Source organism: Trichoderma ghanense (genome assembly GCF_004382785.1).
Source record: "Trichoderma ghanense strain CCMA-1212 chromosome Unknown scaffold_6, whole genome shotgun sequence".
In the NCBI taxonomy this organism is placed as follows: Eukaryota; Fungi; Ascomycota; class Sordariomycetes; order Hypocreales; family Hypocreaceae; genus Trichoderma; species Trichoderma ghanense.
This window is the reverse complement of record NW_027395669.1, coordinates 1109546-1129084: the sequence shown is the minus strand read 5'-3', so window position 1 is coordinate 1129084 and position 19539 is coordinate 1109546. Positions and strand designations below refer to the sequence as shown.

Genomic DNA, 19539 nt, shown 5'->3' with positions numbered 1-19539 from the left:
TTTACTATCTTTATACTGTCTACTTATAATTCTAATCTAAATATATAACATCTCTTTAGCATAAAATAACTGCTTTATTTCCTAAAGTAAACTGCAGATTGTAGTTTAGTTTATTATTAATAATGCGGCAATAACCCTTATGCCCCTCTTAACCTAGAAGTCTTCTTAGACGCCTTATATAACACCGACCCTGACATAAGCAAATCTGTTAGTGCCTATATTGTCCAGCTTAATAGAGGTACTGTTACCTAGTCCTTGAAGAAGCAGTTAACAGTTACTAAGTCCTCCTGCAAGGCTGAATATATAGCCTGCTCTAAGGCTGCCTCTTAGCTTATATAGACTTATTAGTTTCTTATTAACTTAGGCATTAACATTCCAAACCAGCCATGGCGTCTGCTGCTTTAATGCGATAATAACTCTGCGATTATGTTAATGCAGAACGACTGTATGACTTTTCGCTTATGCTATATTACCCCCTATTTCCACTTTATGCAGTAACACTATAGGCACTCCCTTGACGTCCTTTATGTCCTAAGTGCTAATAATGTCGCTAATATCTACACTAAGGCGCTCCCTTAACCAGCTTTCTTGCGTCTAGTTAACTGCCTAGCAATAGCATTAGCTGAATGTTAAGTTTAGGCAGCTGCCACTTATATGCCTGCCCTCCTCTTTATAAGCATAAATTCTGACTTTCTGCACCTGCACCTCTTCCCTCTCTTCTTCCCTTTCTTTCTTTATTTTCAGAGCATTATTCTCTGCTGCCTGCCACTGCATACTTTTATCTATATAAATATATTTATATACTACTATCTATGCCTTGCAACTTGCGTCTACCCCCTGCTACGCGTAACGTCTGTTACTATGGCCGACTTTATGCGTCCTGGCGCGAACCTGCCTCCTCTGTGCCTTAAGCTTGATCGCCTTAAGCACATTCTTGCTGAGAACCACTAGGTCTCTCTGCGCGAGGTAACCTAGCACCCTTAATATGCTAACAGTGTCGCTGCTGTTAAGGCGTATTAGCAGCAAGCAACTAATATAAATCTTAAAGAATAACGCAAGTATATCAGCCTTATTAAGCGGGCGTGGTTCTTTATTAAGAACAGCGCTGTCGGCAAACCTTTAAATTACTGCGCGCACTGCAATAACGTCTATCCTTACTCCTGGCCTAAATAGGTCCTCCTTAACGCGCTCTACCCTCCTGCTAAGTTAGCTTAACACCTCTTGTCTGCCCGCAACCGTTTTAGTAATGATGTTATCTCTGATTTCACTGCCGTGTACTGCAAGCACTGTCCCTGCCTTAATCTGAGAAAGCGTTAACGCTCTATTAATTACACTTTGCAGTTGTCTGTTATTTGTAGCGTGCTGCGCCTGGCCTCCCTTAAGAACGTGCCTACTCTGTGGCAGATGAATATTGACTCTTGAGTTAAGGAATACGTTGACAAGCATGTTAATGACGCCTCGCTCTGCAGGCTGCTTGCACCTATCCTTAACGAGTTCCTTAAACTAATGATTGTTTAAATTGTTAACAAGCGCCTTGCCGCTGCCCTCGCTAAGGCTCAGCCTGAATTAAACTAAGCAACTTCCATTAATACGCCTCGACCGTTAACTCTCGTCGCCATTAGTCACGTCGCTTACCGTTAATGATATTATTTGCTTCTTTTTATCTGCGTTTCTCTTATAAAATTAGTGCACTAGTTCACCTTCAGGGGTGTGTTAGAAGGAAGGTGGATCTGGTGGGATTGGTGGGATTAGAAGGTGCATTACGCAACCTGGTATATAAGGCCTCGCCCACAGTGGCGTGGGGCAACACAACTTAGCTTGATCATTATCATCATACAAATACACTGCGTTCTATTTGTTCAATAGCTTCGCCTGATGGAAGGCAAAGGCGAATCAAGCTCTAGGCTCCGAAGGGGTGAAGAGCACGAGAAGATACAGGGTGGCTAACCTGAATGGCGCCTTGTACAGCCGTGAAAGGCAATGCAATCGGACGGCTGCAGAGACAAGTGTGCTCTTGTTAAGAATATTTTGTTCAAGGAAGTTTCACTGGATTTCGAAAATAGATAGCTCGTGTACGTTGAGTGAATTCACTGCCGTCGTTGGCAATCAGATAAGGGTGGATGTGATCCGGACGAGTGAATGGGTCACGGCCTGCCGAGTGACTTTCAGGGCAAGAGACGAGAGGAATCTTCATAGGCCACTCTAAGCTCCCGAGCTCCATAAAATGAAGGAAAACACCACGGGAGAACTCATTAGCCATTATCACCGATCAGATTGTAGCAAAATGGGAGATTATGGATAGATCGTGTGGCGTCTTGTACGCTCAGTGGCTCGCATAACGATGAGCGTCCATACATATGCTTCGATTTTTCTTCTCATTGGGGCCCAAAGGCTCTCTGCTCTATATAAACCAGCTTGATCCAATACCCGTCTCACACAGTCAAATCACGTCCTTGGTGCCATCCAGGCTCAGCCTTACCGTGGCTGGAGATCTCGAGATGCTTCAAAGTCCTAGATTTCCCAATTGGGGGCTCCGGACCAATGGCGAGGCCCGACGCACGACGTTGGGTGAGGGGCAGCTGCTAATGCCTGCCGGACAGGGCCTGGAGCCGTGATAGGTTGCCCTTTGAAGGGGGTTTGCTGTCTATCAGATCTAGCAATGCAAGTTGTCAACTAAGTACCTATTCGTATGTTGGTAGTATACAGCTGTTGGTTCGATGACGCTTTCAGCATACCTTAGTATCAAATAGCATCGACTTCTCTTGAGAAAATCGCTGACTTAGGTACAAGAGCATTTGCGCCCAGAAACTCTAAACGCTTCCGACGTCATTTGATGGCCCGATAAGCTCGCCCTTGCAAAAGCATACGCCCCACCCCACTAAAATTCAGTTCCGCCCTTGGGAAAGAGCCCCGGAAGAGCTTTAGGTGAGTAATTCTCTTCTCCAAAATGCTGCTTCAGTCGCAACTTTTGCCGCCGCCGTGATTCTGTCTTTTCTTCCATCGCAGCTTGAACAAACATAGTCGTGTTTTTTTTTTTTTTTTTTTTTTTTTTTTCGGTGCTCAGTCGCCCGTCCTTCATGTCGCAGCAACGCTTATGAGGGCTCTCTGTTCTGCCGCTGGCCAGATCCAGCGAGCTCCCGTGGCGAGCTTTGTCCGGCTTGCTCGCCACCGAGGACGCCGAATTGCTTGCGGAGCGCAGTCGCGATGCCTTGCGACGATTGTCAACGGCGCCGAATCCAAAGAATCCAAGGAATCCAAGACGCTGGCCTGTAAGACGCCTTGCGACACTGTTTGCGCGTGTGATGTTGATCGCTAACGGTTGTCTCAAAGTGCCGTCCGCCGCGCGATACAATGAGGTTGGCGTACAGCAGCTCAGCGATTATATTTTTCAACGGATATTCCCCCAGGGCCCCAACCCCCCTCCTGAAGAACTGGTGAACCTTGCGCGGGATCACTTGACACGCCATGATCTCTACGGAAAGAATACAGACAATTCCGACCCTATAGCCTTCGAGCTGCCCGAGCTCAAGGGCGCAACCCTTGACGAACACTTCCACAAGCTTGGAACCGATTGCGCCGAACCGTATCTGCGGTTTGCGAAGAAATTCGCTTGCGCAAGTATCCCTCTCAAGCCGAAACAGTGGGAGCGACAGAGCGGATGGACCAAGTACTACACTGATGGGCGGCCACCCGAGAAAGTCGCAGCGCCGGATGAAGAAATGCTGTGCTTCGACGTCGAAACCTTGTACAAAGAGTCTCCGTTCGCAGTCATGGCCTGCGCAGTCAGTCCCACGGCCTGGTACTCTTGGTTGTCCCCCTGGTTGCTGGGCGAGACGGAAAACAACCGACAGCTGATACCAATAGGCGACCCAGCCAAGGACCGAATCGTTGTAGGACACCACATTGGCTATGATAGGGCAAGAATATTGGAAGAGTACAACCTCAAACAGACCAGGACCGGCTTTCTCGATACCATGTCGCTGCACGTTGCCGTCAACGGCATGTGCTCTCGGCAGCGCCCAGCCTGGGAGAGATTCAAGAAGAATCGTGAGAAGAGGGAGAGGATCGCGAACCAGGATCCAGATCAAGGCATCATCGAGCTTCTGAGCAACAAGACCATGCACGAAGAGGAGGAGCCCTGGGTTGAGAAGAGCTCAATTAACTCACTGCGCGACGTCGCCAAGTTCCATCTCAATGCCACCATTGACAAGTCTGCCCGGGACGACTTTGGTGAGCTGAGCCGCGAGGAAGTCCTAGACAAGCTGGACGAGCTTCTTGAATACTGCGCTGGAGATGTGTCCACCACCCACAAAGTGTACTCGATCGTCCTTCCCAACTTCCTGAATGTTTGCCCGCATCCAGTCAGCTTCGCTGCCCTTCGGCACCTGTCATCTGTTATTCTACCCGTCAACGAGTCTTGGAATGCATACATCGCCAACGCGGAAGCGACATACCATAAACTCTCTGCATCGGTCGAGGAGAGACTGAAGGGGCTGGCAGAAAAGGCCGCGGAGTTGAACGACGACCCCGACGAGAGTTGGAAAACTGATCCCTGGCTGAGGCAGCTGGACTGGACAACTAAGCCAATCAGAATGGTCAAAGCCAAACGCAAAGGTGAGAAGGACAGGCCAGCTGCAAACCAGAAACTACCGGGTAAGCCGCAGTGGTATAAAGATCTTTTTACCAAAAACGTCATGAACTTGACGGTGCGGACCCGCATTGCGCCTTTGCTGCTAAAGCTTGCCTGGGACGGGCATCCATTGATCTGGTCTAACCAACACGGCTGGGTGTTTCGAGTCGAACCAGCCGAGGTGGCCACTTACAGGGCGAAGCAAATGTCAGAGGTTGTCTTCGGTGACTCTGACCCTGCCCTGCGTGACGATTGGGGGCACTCGTACTTTAAGCTTCCTCATAAGGACGGCCCTTCTGCTCGCTGCGCAAATCCTCTGGCAAAGGGATACCTCAACTATTTCGAGAATGGCACTCTATCGTCAGAGTACGAGTATGCGAAAGATGCGCTGGAAATGAATGCCTCGTGCTCATACTGGATAAGCGCACGCGGTCGAATCATGTCGCAAATGGTCGTCACCGAACACGACGTCTCCGCCGCCGCCACTGGAGGAATCCCAGAGGCCAAGGAAGCCGGAGAGAAGTTCCAAGGCTTCATCTTACCTCAAGTCATTCCCATGGGCACAATCACTCGGAGAGCCGTCGAAAAGACCTGGCTGACGGCCAGCAATGCCAAGAAGAACCGCGTTGGGTCTGAACTGAAGTCCATGGTCAAGGCACCAGATGGCTACTGCTTTGTAGGTGCTGATGTGGACTCGGAAGAGCTCTGGATTGCCAGCCTGGTGGGTGATGCGACCTTTAAAATCCACGGCGGAAATGCCATCGGCTTCATGACGCTCGAGGGGACAAAAGCTGCAGGGACAGACCTGCATTCGCGAACGGCGGCCATCCTGGGCATCAACAGAAACCAGGCAAAGGTGTTCAACTACGGGCGAATTTACGGAGCTGGACTGAAGTTTGCGGCCGCGCTCCTACGGCAATTCAACCCCAAGCTCTCTGACGGTGAGACGCTGGAGATTGCCAAGAAGCTGTACGCCAACACCAAAGGCACCAGGACCACTCGCCAAGCCATCAGCAAGCACCCGTTCTGGCGAGGAGGAACAGAGTCATTCGTGTTCAACAAGCTGGAACAGTTCGCGGAACAGGACTGGGCTCAAACGCCCGTGCTGGCAGCAGGCATCACTCAGGCCCTCATGAGCCGCTATGTGAGCAAGGGTGGCTACCTGCCTTCCCGCATCAACTGGGCTATTCAGTCATCGGGCGTCGACTATCTGCATTTGCTGATTGTGTCCATGGATTACTTGATTCGCCAATTCAACCTCAAAGCTCGACTGGCCATCACCGTCCATGATGAGATTCGGTACCTGGTCAAGAACGAGGACAAATACAAGACTGCGATGGCACTCCAGGTAGCAAATCTCTGGACCCGCGCCATGTTCGCTCAGCAAGTCGGCATCGACGACCTCCCCCAGTCTTGCGCCTTCTTCTCTGCCGTCGACATTGACCACGTCCTTCGCAAGGAGGTGGACATGGACTGCATCACCCCTAGCCACCAAACTCCTATTCCTCATGGCGAGAGCTTGGATATCCAAACCCTTCTTTCCAAGGGCCCTGAGGCGCGTCTCGACCCGTCTACTGTTCCAGATCCCAAGCTTAAGCCCAAGCTCGATGATATACCATATGAGCCGCGCACTCCTGTGATGCAGACGCTTCAGGGGCACTCTGAGAACAATATTGCCTTCATCAAGGCCCAGATCGCGACTGACGACCAGGAGCTGCTGGATATCGCCAAGGATTTGCGCAAACTCAATGCGCCGCCAAAGACACGTAGAGTGTTCTTCAAAAGCGCCCCTCGTTACGCGCACCCAACTATGGTATCGTTTAACGAACCGAGACCGCTCCCGGAGGTCATTGACCTCGGTTACCAAGATAGCAAGAGTCAGACGAACATTACATGGCCGAAGGATTCAGCTGGCGCTGGTTCGAAGTCCGACATCTCCACTGGCTACTTTTGAAACACTATGTACGACACCGGTGTGTCTGGCGATATGAAAGCATGTACAATAGTCTGATGTTACAAGTTTTGTTTCTCTTTTTTCTGGTATAATGCGGAAAAGGTATGAACGTTATGGCTTGGAGTTGATTATGTGTACGGAGTACAAGCAGCGATTGGTCTCTTTGGGGCGCGGTCATGGATATTTGGCGAAAAGGGTCATGTATTTCTATGCGATTACTGTCACGAGTTTGGCTATGTTGTACAAATAGTACGATGATTGGAGTGAAGGTATACACGCCTTTCATCAATAACGGGCCACGTTCTCGTTGTCCTGCTCTCAGGTTCCCTTCGGCAATGGCTTACGATAGGTGCACCTTCGGCGTTGCATTTTGTACGGATCATCTGACCAGGCTTCAAGTCTGCCGTCCAGTCGGATCTTGAGCAGCAACCGACGTGCATAAGATGTTGTAATGAAGCCGCGCGGGGTCCATTCCTTGACCGAATCCAACACAATATTCATTCTGATACAAGACGAACTCTATCACTCGAGACTAGGTAGGCAGAGACATGGCTTCATCATCGCATCAGCCATCTACAAAGCTGCAGCACAGGGGCAACACATATTCGCAGCTCACCACCAAGCAGCAATCCATCATCCACGCACAACTCCCACTCCAATGCCACTCCCTCGAGACTCTCACTCGCTCAGGCATACTCCTCGACACCGACCCCTTTCCCCAAGGCATCAGCAGCAAGAAGCCAGAGGGGCTCAACATGACGGACTTTCTCCCAACACCATCCCGAAACCCCTCCATCCAAAGACGAAAAGCCATCGTCATGACCTGCCAAGCAGCCGAGTCTCCAGGCGGCGGCACGCAGCCGATAAGCATTTGCGTGATTGATTTCTTCACGGGCCGGACGCTGGTTGATTCGTTCATTGCGCCGTCTTGCGAGGTGTCGGATTGGAAAACGGAGGTTCATGGGATTTCAGCGAGGACGATTGAGAAGGCTGTCAAGGGGAATAATTGTCTGCGGGGATGGCGAGAGGCGAGGACGAGGTTATTCGAGTACGTTTCTGCGCAGACGGTTTTTGTGGGGTTTGGGTTGGGAAGGGAGTTGGAGATGTTGAGGGTGTTTCATAGGGGGGTTGTTGATGGGCGGGTTTTGGCGCTGGAGGCTTTGTTTACGGGGGCGGAGAGGGCGAGGGCTGATGGGATGAAGTTGGGGTGGGAGATTGAGAGGGTTTGTAAGGGGCTTCTTGGGATGGAGATGAGGGGTGGTGATGCTTACGAGGATGTGTTGGTTGCGAGGGAGATTGTGTTGCGGTTTTTGCGGAGGGAGGGGGATGTGGTGGAGTGGGTTAAGAGGGAGCGGTTGGAGATGTTTGGTACTGCTCTTAAGGAGGAAGAGGAGGAGGAGGATGCTATGGGAAAGAGTGCAAAGAGAGCAGGGCGAGGTTCGAAGAAGAGAGGTCGAAAGAAGGCTTTGAATGCTAATCAGGAGGTGAATGAGAAGGCGATGAGGAGCGGCAATAGAAGACGAGATCGCGCAGCTGGAGTTGCAGATTCCGTTTCGCAGTCATTGAAGGAGTTGAACATTGGGGAAGCCGTCCGAGAACCTCGTCAAAATGGAAAGCAAAAGGCAGTGGAGGTTGCAGATGGTGACGTGAATCATGTCAAGAATCAGTCGAAGAACAACGAGAACAGCAAAAATGGCAAAGCCAGACGCAAGACAAGGAAGCAAAAGAAGAAGATGGAAACAAAAGCACAGGATAATGAAGCAAAGAGGGAGGCAAGTCTAAAGGCCATGGTCCAAGAAGAGGAGCGCAATCTCTTGACGCATGAGAATGGCAAACAGGGCGCGAGGAGAGACTGGGAGACGAGGAATCGGGCAGAGAGGAGGGCCAAGTGGGTGGAGAGTCAGCGAGATGATTGAATGGTTCTATCTAGAGAAGTCTTGGGTCTGTTGAGAACCTGATGGACATGGAGGACGGAGGAATTACCGCGGTTATTAAGATGGACACAGTGGGCTGTGGTTGATGTTATTTCTCTCAGTATAAGTGGTTTCCTGTGGGACAAGCATCCATTTTCCCATGCCGTGCTTGCGTGTCCACACGAGTTCGGCTCGGAAAACAAGCTTTTTCATCCCATTCTCTGACACGGTTTCGGCAATCTTGAATCGTAAAGGAGAGGAATGATTCATGTGGTTGCTGATCTGTGGTGGTGTTATTTACCCTGCAAATTCGAGTTTCAAAAGCTGGGTCTCACAGCCTTTCCTACCAAGCTACAAGTGTTAATGGAAGTACTTGGACTTGCCCTATCGTGTGCATAATTGATGATTATTTCAATCAGTATTCTCCCACACATTTGATAGTCTTCGCATCATCTTGTTCACGGGCTCATCCAGATGTATCCCGCTATAATTCACAACAGTGGCTATCCGGCGTCTCAGATCTATCAATGCAGAGTAACAAAGAGCTAGTCTTCGTATTCTCTATTTACTGGGTGGTAGGTGCCTACCTAGAACTACGGTACCTACTATTAACTAAGGTAAAAAGCATAGAAGTACCTAGGTACTGGTACATAGCAATAACAGCGAAAGTATCTATAAACGTTCCAAGGTTCTCTTCTACTATATCTGAATCAGTAGCAACAGTACCTACCTATCTAGTATAGCTTTGCTGGCTTGCTGGCGTACCCCTCAGGCACGGCTTGTTTGTGCTCCCCACTTTGGCTGTTGATCCCCCTGTTCGAGTGACGTCTACAGCGTTCGCCGGGGCGAAGAGGGGCAGAAGCTGGGTAAAGCGAAAGAAAGGAAGGTCACTCGGTAGCTTCCACCGAGGGCAGATCTTGTGATCTGTTTCTTCTTCTCCCATCCATCAAACAAACCAGCTGCAAAACCAGCGATCCTTTGTCTTGTCCGCCTGTTTCATCCGCTGCTCCCCGACCCAACATCATCAATCCCGTCTCTCGCTGCTCAGCCATCGCCCAGCTCTACCAGATATTAGATACTAAGTACTTAGGTAGCACTACCGCGACGGACACAGATACAACTCCCACCATGGCGACGACGGACGAGATTGTCAAGCGGCTGCAAGAGTCGCGCCCGCCGGCAACCGACGCCGCCACCTATCTGACCATTGTCGAAAAGTCTCTGACCCCAGAGGTCCTGCCGGCGCTGCAGGAGATCTTGGAGGATGTTGCGCTCACCACCGAGATTGGCTGGGACCTGGTCGAAATGCTGATTAATGTCCCGGGCAGCGAAGAATGTCTGGAGAGCATTGCGCGTCTGGGAAACCCGCGGGAAGTCATCCTCAAGGTGCTCGATGTGATGGAGAAGACGGCTGTATCGAGAGAAAAGGAGCTTGAAGAAAGAGAAGCAGAAGAGCCTCAAGAGGAAGAAGAGGGTGATGAAAGTGACAAGAAGGGAAAAGAGAAAGAGAAAGAGGGACGCTCTGCAGCCATTACCACAAAGGGCGAGACAAAAGCCACCAGGCATTTCGTCACCCTCTGTGGCATGCTGGGCATCCTGCTTAAGAGGCTGCAGGTCAAGGCTCCGTCACGGTTCCTGCACACCGCGCTCGAGACGGTACAGCAATGCTACGACGCGACAAGCGCGGCCTCTACCGCGGCCGTCATCTCGCTGGTCCAGAGCCTTGCGCGCAAGACGACGCGGCCTCCGCTGCCCTCTCGCAAGTCGAGCGTCATGCTAGACACGCCATTCCAGGACAGCGACCCGGCCAAACAGGCCCCGGACCCCGAGGCGGAGCGCTCAGATACTCTAAACGAAGACGAGCCGCAGCTGATTGCCAACCTGCTTCAGTCTTTCATCACCTGCATCATCGAAGCATATGTCAATTCCAACAGCCTGGAGTGGGCTTCGAGGATGCTCGAATACACGTATCCGGAGCGCATAGTGCCCAGGCGCAAGACTATGATTCAAACGTTCAAGGAGGTGGTGGAGCTTCAGGCAAGAGACGCCCTCGTAGGGCAGCTGGTGGTGAGTATTGCCTCCAGGATCTGGGTGCATCTCAGATGAAGGAGATCCTGTCCTCACAAGGCTAACTGCTTCGTAGGCTCTTGCCAGTGACCTCGGATTGTCAAAACTGCCCCCTTTCAAGCTGAGGGAGTACCTTGAAGGCCCCGTTCGCCGACAACCGCTCTCTATTGACTTTGACCCCCAGCAGCCGGAAAAGCTCCATCTATCTACAGGCGGCTTGATATGCCTGAACGCCTACTGGATGTTTGCGGCCGACGTCTTCGATGCGGACCGTGGCTTTCCAGATGAGCAACTCATACCGCAATACATGCTGCCGGACCATCAAATTTTATTAACAAACTTCCTCGGCGATGAGCCCCAGGGCCAAATTGCTGCCAACCCTGGAACCACTGAGGCTCTCATTGTTATGGCCATCTGGCTCGATGGTCGGAAAGCGATAACAAACCCGAAAGGCGCTGGTAATACCGCGGGATTCATGCCCTACCACCATCTCCTGACCTTGATTTCGGCGTTTCATCCCAACCTCCGGGTTCGCAACGCGGCAACCGTTGTAGCAGGCTACATTCTGCACGCCGATCCCGAAGAAGAAGACCGACTGGCCATCCTGGAAGACATGCTGGAAAGCTGCATCTTCCCGACCCTGCAAGCATGTGCGGTCACTTGGCTCCGGGAAGAGCTCATCGCCGCGAAGAGGTCCGGCTCGAAAGGTCGCTTTTCCAGCCCGGACTGCCTTGAAAGGATCCAGTACACCCTGTTCCCGGATCTGTCGCACCTCAAGGAAGCCGATGCCTCTTCATTGCTCAATTTCTGGGCGCAAAGCGCGCCGCTGCATCTGCAAGTTGCCAATTTCGCGCTGTTTCTCTTCGGCGATGAGTACAAGGATCTGGCACCCGTCGGTATGGCCGCGGCCATTGAGCATCGCTACGTTGAGCCGCTGCTGCACGCTGCGAAGGCCTTGGAGAAGGCGGCTGCGAACAAGGAGATCGAGGTTGATGGCGAGTTTTTGATGCAGCTTAGCATCCTGGAGGATACGCTGAGTCGGATATCGCTGCAGTAGAGATGTGCTCATGACTGACTATCTAAGGCATGGAGAAGACGCGACATGAACTCGCAGCGGAAACAAAGTACTAGAGGGAGAACAAGGAGGAATAAGCCTCGAGTCTGGCGGATCAGACGGCTATCTGACCGTTCGCGGCCCGACTGAAACAGTGTGCCATTGGTATTCTAATTTACAGAAGTGGAAGTGATTCTCCATTATTCGTTGTCTTTTCCAAGCCATATGCGTGCCGTGCCTCTTATGTGAAATTCTATGTGAAATTGAAATGTGTGTGCCTGTCGCCCATTTTGCTGAGTTATTCCTGATGAATACAGGGCCTTTGAAAGAACTCGTCGTCAACATCGAGTGGCCGGTAGAAAAATGCGACAAAATTCTTCATCGTCGATGATGTCGGTCAGAGTCGCGATGCCGGTCCGTGTGCCTATCGTGGTCCCGATGTCTATCCCTATCCCGATCCCTATAATCGCGATGCCGGTCCCGGTCCCGGTCTCGGTCGCTGTACTGGTCCCTCTCGCGATCTCGTTCGCGTTCCCTCTCTCTCTTATAGCTGTCCTCATGTCCCCTCCCTTCCTTCCGCTTGCTCTCCTCCCTCCGGTACTCGCTCAGCCGCGGCCTCGACTTCTTCTTCCCGTTCTGGTTCCACCCGCCGAGGTCTTCCTCCTCCTTGAGCTCCTTGGCGCCGAGGCCGAGCCTGTTCTGCCGCCTCTTGACCTGCTTGACCGGAGGGCCCCGAGCTTCCCCGTTCCAGCCCATGCCGCGGAGGAGAGCGGCGCCGAACTCTTCGACGGGCATGTCTTCGTAGTCCTGGAGCGTGGACACCGCGCCCGAGGCTTCGACGTCGCGGCGGTAGGCGTCGTCTTCTGATACGGGCGCGGGATGAGAGATGACTTTCTGCTCTTTGGGTGTTTTGCCGAGGAGGGCGTCCATGGCTTCTTCATCGGCGGTTCGCGCTGCGGGGGGTGCGTCTTTGTCATCTTCCTTTGTTGGCTGCGTTTCGTCCTCGCCTGGCTCTATATCCATCTTGTCCTCTGCCACCGCGCTCTTCTCCTTCACCGTCAACCCCCATTTCAGCGGCGTATCCAGACTGGCGGGATCTGTTTCAACGGCAACAGCATTCTGCCGCGCTCTGGCCTCGTCCGGAAGCGGGTTCCTGGACGCCCGCTGGCTCTTCACCTCGTCCTTCCAATTCCTGTTCGGCTGCCGCGCAATGACATACTCCTTCTTCTCCTCCCTCGGCCGCTTCCGCTTCGTCTCGGCGCCGTCTTCTCCGAAGCCCGTGATGGCCTCGTGCCGTCCCCGATGGTGGCCGTCGTCTTCAGAGTCCGAGGCATCGGAGTCGCCTCCCCCCAGGGCGTGGGGGCGCGGCCGCTTGCCTAGGCTTGAGGAGGGCTTTGTGCTGCGGGACTTGTTTGCTGATGGGGAGGAGGTGCTGGCCGAGCCAAATTTGATGGCGATGCGACCTTTGTTCTGGTCTGACATAACGCGTGGGAGGTGGTGATGTGGGCTGAAGTGTGTAAGGGAAAAAGGCGAGGCTGTAATACCTTTGCGAGCCGTGCTTCCTGGATTGCTTTTTTGGCGTGCTTGAAAATGACGGCGTGGATCAAAATGGTACGTACAGGTCTCATAGGCGACCACCAGTTTGGGTTAGCGTACAGTGTCGAGATAGGTAGTACTTTGGGGTTTGTAGCTTTTTGCTAGCAATGACTCGAAAGTCGGGCAGAAGAATGGAAGCCGCTTCTGTTCGCAGGTGGTGGGGCCTGCGGCTGCAAGCGGGAGAGGAGAGGGAAAAACAGGGAGAAGCAGACAAGAATAGGCCGTGAAGATAAACTGAGTCGTTCTGAAAGTGAATCTGGACTGAAGTAGCGCTCACTGTAGAATCGGGTGGTAGATACCTTTGCATGTCACTTTTCCCTTATCTGATGTTCCCCCGCGAATCTGGTTGACGCCTAACTGACGGCGTGCAGAAGAACAGATTGCAGGCGATGGAGAGTCTAGGCATCAATTCATCGATCCAGACGGCGGACATTCAAATGCACTAGATGAATAGGGTAAAATAAGCATCACACAGTCTACCACTAATTCACGGTCCATTTCATTGACAATCAATAACATCGCGAGTGACAATTACCGTCTCGGGCGAGTTCGAATGATGCATCATTGACAGCACATCGAAGCGGTGATGTACCGTGTCTGAAAACCACGACCCTACTGTGCACTAGGCGCCCCGGGCGCTTTCCTCTCCAGCGCATCCGCTAGCGGACGCCCCAGCGAGCGCCCCAGCCAACGCGCGCCCAGCAGCTGTTAGCGGCTAGCGCACCCCGTACAGTGCGCAGTGGCTGCCAGCAGCAGCACCTCCGCCGTCCTTCCAGCGCTGCTCCCCCCCCTGCCAAAACCCCCGAATCGCTGGCGCCCGACAGATTTTGCGCCCTCGCATCGACCAGCGACACGTTGAGCGGCCACCAGACTTCCGTCAAAACGGCCACCACCACGACCCTTTCCATCGCCGTGCATCGCGAGCCTCATCTCAGACGACGTCCCTGGCCATCCTCCGACATCCGTTTCGCCCGCAAACGGATGTCGCTCCCGCCGATGCTATGACGGAGGTCGGCCACACCGATCTATCGAGGCTGCTTCACTCCAAGCGACACGAGTTCAAGTGAGTTGCGCGCCCAGTCGAAAGAGCGGCTTCTTCCGATTCCAACGAGGTGCTTTTCGGCCGTGCTGACCCCCGACAGTGCAATCGTGACGTCGCGCAAGAGGAAGCTTCGCGAGTTCTTCGCCGTCACCAACCAGGTCGATCCCCTGCCGCAGGATGCCTTCGCCAACCCCGACGCGCCTGCAACCACGGCGGCGGAGTGGCAGTTCTTGCAGACCAGCGAAATATTGCAGTTCGTATACTCCTTTCAAAGAAGCTCTTGTGCAAGCGGAGGCGGAAAAAAAAAAACACAAACCCGTCAAGATGGACAATCGCGTCTTCGCGTTGTTGCGTCTCTGCCATGTGCCAAATCACCCCCCCGAGACTAACCGTTGTGCAGAGGCAAGACGTTAAACGAGCAAGCCATTCCGCCGCGGCCCTTGCTCTCGGTCGATACGCTGAAGCGTCTAATCTCCAAGTCGTTGCATGAACTCGCCGCGAACGCTCCTGCACCCTCCACTCCAACTGTCGCCTCTTCCCGACCAAAGGAAGCTCTGCCTGGCCCGACGAACGAAACACGGCAGCCTCTTGGCGCAGTAGCGAACGAGTCGATCCACGTGCCTCCCGGGGAAAACGCCAAGCCAGCATCTAAACCCACGAAGCCTACGCCTACGCCTCCAGCCCATCACCCGAATAATGTCGGAGCACCCCCCGCGGGCGTCACTACAGCCTTTGCGCCAGCCAAACCTATTTCTACGTCTTTAACCGCCCCGGCTGCAGAGGATGAGACGAACCAAGCCGGCCAACTCACTAATGGAGCGACGAGCGAGGATGTTGCGCCGGAACGAAGGCCGACACAAGTTTCTTTCCCACCAGGAACCAAGGGTTCGCCATCAGAGGAACGACCCAGCCTTGTGGCTACGGCTGGGGCAGAGAAAGGCTTGGATGCTGTGGACGGCGATGGCGTGATTGTCAAGGCTCAACTACCCCAAAGTGGACGTAACCAAGAGCTCTCTATCAAAGTGCCGCACGCCACCCCCAAGATTCCGGATGCGCTTTCCTCTCCAGGTTCAACGGCACCGAGTGCGACGACCCCTGGGAATCACGACGTCTCAGCGGATACGAGCCCTGAGCACGATGCTCCCCACTATGACGAGAGGACAGAGCAAGATGACGAAGGAAAGGAGGAGCAAGGCCATGGAGTAGATGACGCTGCTGGACGGGAGGAAGAGACGGAGCAAGCGAAGCCGGGTCACGATGGGCTCGACTCGAGAACAGCCAGGGTGGATGAAGATCAGCTTCTCCAAGACTCCATTCGGTCAACTGCTGCGGCTGCAAGCCCCGAACCCAAGCCCCAGACTGGAGCTCATATCAAGTCGGGTGCAACGGACGCCACTCGGGAGACCGAAGGAGACGCCATACCTTCAGAGCCTGCTACAAAGGAGGTCGCTGACAGCCAGGAAGAAACGCCAGAACGCATGGATGTCGATTCAGTTCAAGCCACCGCATCGGAAAAGGTGGAATCACCCGCAGCTCAGCCGCGTTCTGGCCCCCCAGCTTCTCCTAACAAATCCCCGGGCGTCGCCAAGTCATCGGTACCAAGGGAACCTGCTGCAGAAAGACCGGTGACCAGGGTGTCGTCCGGAGCCATGAGATTGAAATCCGTGTCCGAAATAGTCGGAGAGACGCCGCGGCCTTCTAGCACGACGAAGACGCCACAAAACCAGCTGACTCCCATGACATCAACGCCCCAATCCCCCCCTCCGAGGCCCAAGTCCACGATCAAGAGAGAGAAGACTAAAGGCCATGCGTCTACTGTCTTGTTCGGCAAACAACCGAAGCAGATGGAGGAGAAGACGCTGGTCCCTGGCCAAAAGGAAACAATCCAACCATCCGACGACTACTACACACCTCTCTTTATACAGAATTTCACAGGCGCCACCAACTGGATGCAGCCGATCGAGAAGATCCTGTTCCACGCCAACAAGACCATCGCTACCCCTGACGCATACCTCGCCATTCAAGATCATCAAGCATGCAAAGTACTCCGCAGGGTGTACCATCTGCAGCAGCACGACAAGTGGTCGCTGAGGCAGCCTAAGCGGTGTCCTGAGCCGACTCGCCCGCCGTCCCACATGGATCTCTTGTTACAGGAGATGAAATGGATGCGGACAGACTTCCGGGAAGAGAGAAAATGGAAAATGGCCGTGGCCAAGAACATCGCCTACGCCTGCGCCGAGTGGGTTGAGTCGACCCCTGAAGAGCGCAAGGTACTGCAGATTGCTGCCTATATCCCGCCTCCGAGGACGGATGATGTGACGATGGGCGAGGCCGACGCAGACGGTGCCGAGAACCACCCAACTCCCGAGCTCGTTGCGGAAGACGCAGATTCGCCTCAGATTGTGGACCATCTCAGCGAGGACTTCCCCGAGACGGTTGCGCCATCAGCCATCTTTGCTCTGCAGGAGGACGATGTCGTGTTTGCCCTGCGACGGACGCCCGCTTCTGACAAGCTTCTGGAGGAGTTGCCGCTGTACGGCGCGCCTCTCAAGGTCCCGCGGTCCGATCTCACGGGACCGGAGTATGATCCGGATGCCCACTGGAGACGACCGGCCCTGCCTTTAAGCAAGTACGTGGAGGGAGAGATGAAGCTGCTGTCCGATGGCCCTCCGCGCAAGCGCAGCCGCTATGACTATAGTAACGAGGAATCCGACGACGAGAGAGAGAGCGCCTTTGACGCAGACACGCTCGCACACAATGCCCGGCTGCCGCCAAAAAGCACCGAGGTCGCTCTTTTCGCCCCAGAGTCGAAGCACATCCGCGATCGGCTGCACGCGGGCCACCAGTTCCGGCCGCCGTCTGAGCACCCCATGCCTCTACAGAGCTTCTACGAATGTCGCAGTCCGTCCCAGTGGACCATGGTCGAAGACGACGAGCTTCGCAGCTTGGTACGGGACTACTCGTACAATTGGTCCCTCATCTCCAGCCTGCTGTCTACGAAATCACTGTTTTCGTCGGGAGCTGAGAGGAGAACGCCGTGGGAATGCTTTGAACGGTGGATCAATCTGGAAGGCCTGCCAGCCGATATGCAGAAGACACAGTATTTTAAAGCCTACAACAGTAGAATCGAGGCTGCCCAGCGTGTCATTGCTCAGCAAAACCAGCTGGCGGCGCAGAGGGCCTCTCAGGAGGGAGGTGCAGTAACGCCCATACGGCGAAGGCAATCGACGCCGCTGAGAGTCGAAAGGCGGAGAAACCAGAAGCATTTGACGCTCATCGACGCCATGAGGAAGCTTGCTAAGAAGAGAGAGACAACAATGCAGAAGCAGCAGCATTCTGCCGCCCAGAACGCGGCGAAGAAGGTTGGAGACGCAATGGCTCAGCGACCGGGGAAGACGCCGAGGGAGTACAGCCTCCTGCGATGGGAACGCGATCAGGCTCTTGCCAACAAGATGACGCAGTTCGCCCAGCGGCAGGAAGCTCAGCGACGGGTAAGTCAAGAGTTGCCGATCATCGTTTTGGCCCGACATCATAGCTAACATGTTATCCTCCAGGCTGCCCTTCAAGCCAGAGCCCAAGCTCAATCCGCCCAGATGGCGGCAGCACCAGGTGCAGCAGTTCCGGCCGTTCAAACCCCCGGGCTTCCTGCAGCTGTCGCCAACGGCGTGAATGGCGTCAACAGAGCCGGTGTTCCCAACCAACTTGCTGTTGCAGCAGCAGCCGCGGCGGCGGCGGCACAGGGCCGAGCACGCATGCCCATGCAGGCTCCCGCGAACGGCATGGACGCAATCGGTGTGCAAGCTCAGATGGGCGGCAATCTCGCCCCCCCAGCGCAGATGAATGGCATCCCGCAGGCTCAGCTACAGGCCCTGCAGGCCATGCAGGCCCAACACAGAATGCAGATGCCTGGCCAGCAGCCTGATGCCAGCATGCTGATGCGCGTCCAGCGCATCTCAGAGCAGCAGCGAGCAGTGCAGATGCAGCACGCGCAGCAACAGGGCGCTGTTGTCGGAACCCCTGTCCCACAAGCACAGCAAGGCTCATCGCCAGCCATGCGAAACGGCGTGCCTGCCATTAGCCAGCAGACGTTTATGAACAATGCACAGGCCATGATGGCTTCGTTCAATGCAGCCAACGGCCACACTTCGCCTGCTGCGAACGGTCTACACATGCCCACTCTTGCCAACGGCACGTCGCCTGGCCCGCCTCGACTGCCGGCCCAGATTCCTCCCACCATTGCTGTGCAAATCAACTCGCTGGAAGCTCAGTTCAGGAGCAAGAACCCCAACCTCTCACCGGAGCAGCTTCGACACCTGGCTACCGAACATCTAACCAGGGCGATGATGCAGCAGCGTCAGAACGCTATGAGCGCTGCTGCTGGTGGACAGACTGGTATTGCTACTAGCATTACTGCTACTGCCAGCCCGCACCAATATGCCGCTCTACTTAGACAGCAGCAGCAGGCTCAAGCACAGGCACAGGCTCAAGCCCAGGCCCAAGCTCAAGCCCAGGCGGCTCAGCAGCATCAGGTACAGCATCAACAGCATACGCCCACGCCTACTCCAACGCCCACTCCTCAGCAGCAACCGCCGCAGCAGCACCCACAGCAGCGACCCCAGCAGGTGCCTCAAGCGCAGCAGGCTCAACAACAAGCCCAGGCACCCCAGCAGTCTCCGGCCCAAGCGCAGCAGCAGCTCCAACAGCAGCATCAACAGCAGCAAAAGCCACAGCCCCAACCGCCACAGCAGGCCCAGCCCCAACCCCAGCTTCAGGCTCAGGCCCAGGCCCAGGCTCAAGCCCAGGCGCAGCAGATCCAGGCGCAGTCGCAAACTCAAGCCTCGCCTCAGATACCGTCCCATCCACCGGCTGGAAGCCCGGCACCCGTTCAGCGCCAGGCCAGTGGAAGCGCAACGCCTTCCGCAGGAAAATGATGACTTAGCGTTTCTGAATTATGATGTGTTACGGCTTTTCCTTTTATTCAGCGCTTTCGCGTCTTTTCCGTCTATGCGTTTGAGACAATTTTCGTCTAGGCAAAACGGGGTGGGTGTTCGGCGGGAAAAGGGGCATGGGGGTTTGGGCCGGTCAATTTACACTTTACGCTAGATGTTCTCTTGATTTCCCTATTCGCGTCTTTGACCCCCTTCTATCTGTTCTAATGTTGGCTTTTGACAAAGGGTTTTCTTCTTCAATGGGAGCTCTTTTTTCTTTCCGTCTCATCCCTTATTGATAGAGCAAGGGGGGCAAGGTTCGCAAGGATCGCTGCTGGCAGACCTATTTCCCCCT

At 54.1% G+C, this 19539-nt stretch overlaps 5 protein-coding genes across 5 annotated transcripts; 4 read left to right on the top strand and 1 right to left on the bottom strand.

The window, feature by feature from the left end:
• Nucleotides 1–3094: 3094 nt before the first annotated feature.
• On the top strand, nt 3095–6584 carry CCMA1212_005980 (uncharacterized protein; the record flags this gene model as incomplete). Its single annotated transcript, XM_073703222.1, has 2 exons — nt 3095–3269; nt 3331–6584. 2 exons carry the CDS (start codon nt 3095–3097, stop codon nt 6582–6584), a joined length of 3429 nt encoding a protein of 1142 aa, XP_073558430.1.
• A 548-nt stretch (nt 6585–7132) lies between these two features.
• Nucleotides 7133–8500, top strand: CCMA1212_005979 (RNA exonuclease 3; the record flags this gene model as incomplete). Its single annotated transcript, XM_073703221.1, has 1 exon — nt 7133–8500. The coding sequence occupies one exon, from the start codon at nt 7133–7135 to the stop codon at nt 8498–8500; it is 1368 nt and encodes a 455-aa protein (XP_073558542.1).
• Nucleotides 8501–9591: 1091 nt separating this feature from the next.
• On the top strand, nt 9592–11621 carry CCMA1212_005978 (uncharacterized protein; the record flags this gene model as incomplete). The annotated part of the gene is made up of 2 exons (XM_073703220.1): nt 9592–10564; nt 10641–11621. Exons 1-2 carry the CDS (start codon nt 9626–9628, stop codon nt 11619–11621), a joined length of 1920 nt encoding a protein of 639 aa, XP_073558543.1. The 5' UTR covers nt 9592–9625.
• Nucleotides 11622–11996: 375 nt separating this feature from the next.
• CCMA1212_005977 (Pre-mRNA-splicing factor SPP2) lies at nt 11997–13100 on the bottom strand (the record flags this gene model as incomplete). The annotated part of the gene is made up of 1 exon (XM_073703219.1): nt 11997–13100. One exon carries the CDS (start codon nt 13098–13100, stop codon nt 11997–11999), a length of 1104 nt encoding a protein of 367 aa, XP_073558566.1.
• A 700-nt stretch (nt 13101–13800) lies between these two features.
• CCMA1212_005976 (Chromatin modification-related protein EAF1) lies at nt 13801–19187 on the top strand (the record flags this gene model as incomplete). Its single annotated transcript, XM_073703218.1, has 5 exons — nt 13801–13809; nt 14039–14277; nt 14357–14509; nt 14657–17747; nt 17811–19187. 5 exons carry the CDS (start codon nt 13801–13803, stop codon nt 19185–19187), a joined length of 4869 nt encoding a protein of 1622 aa, XP_073558567.1.
• Between the last annotated feature and the right edge of the window lie 352 nt (nt 19188–19539).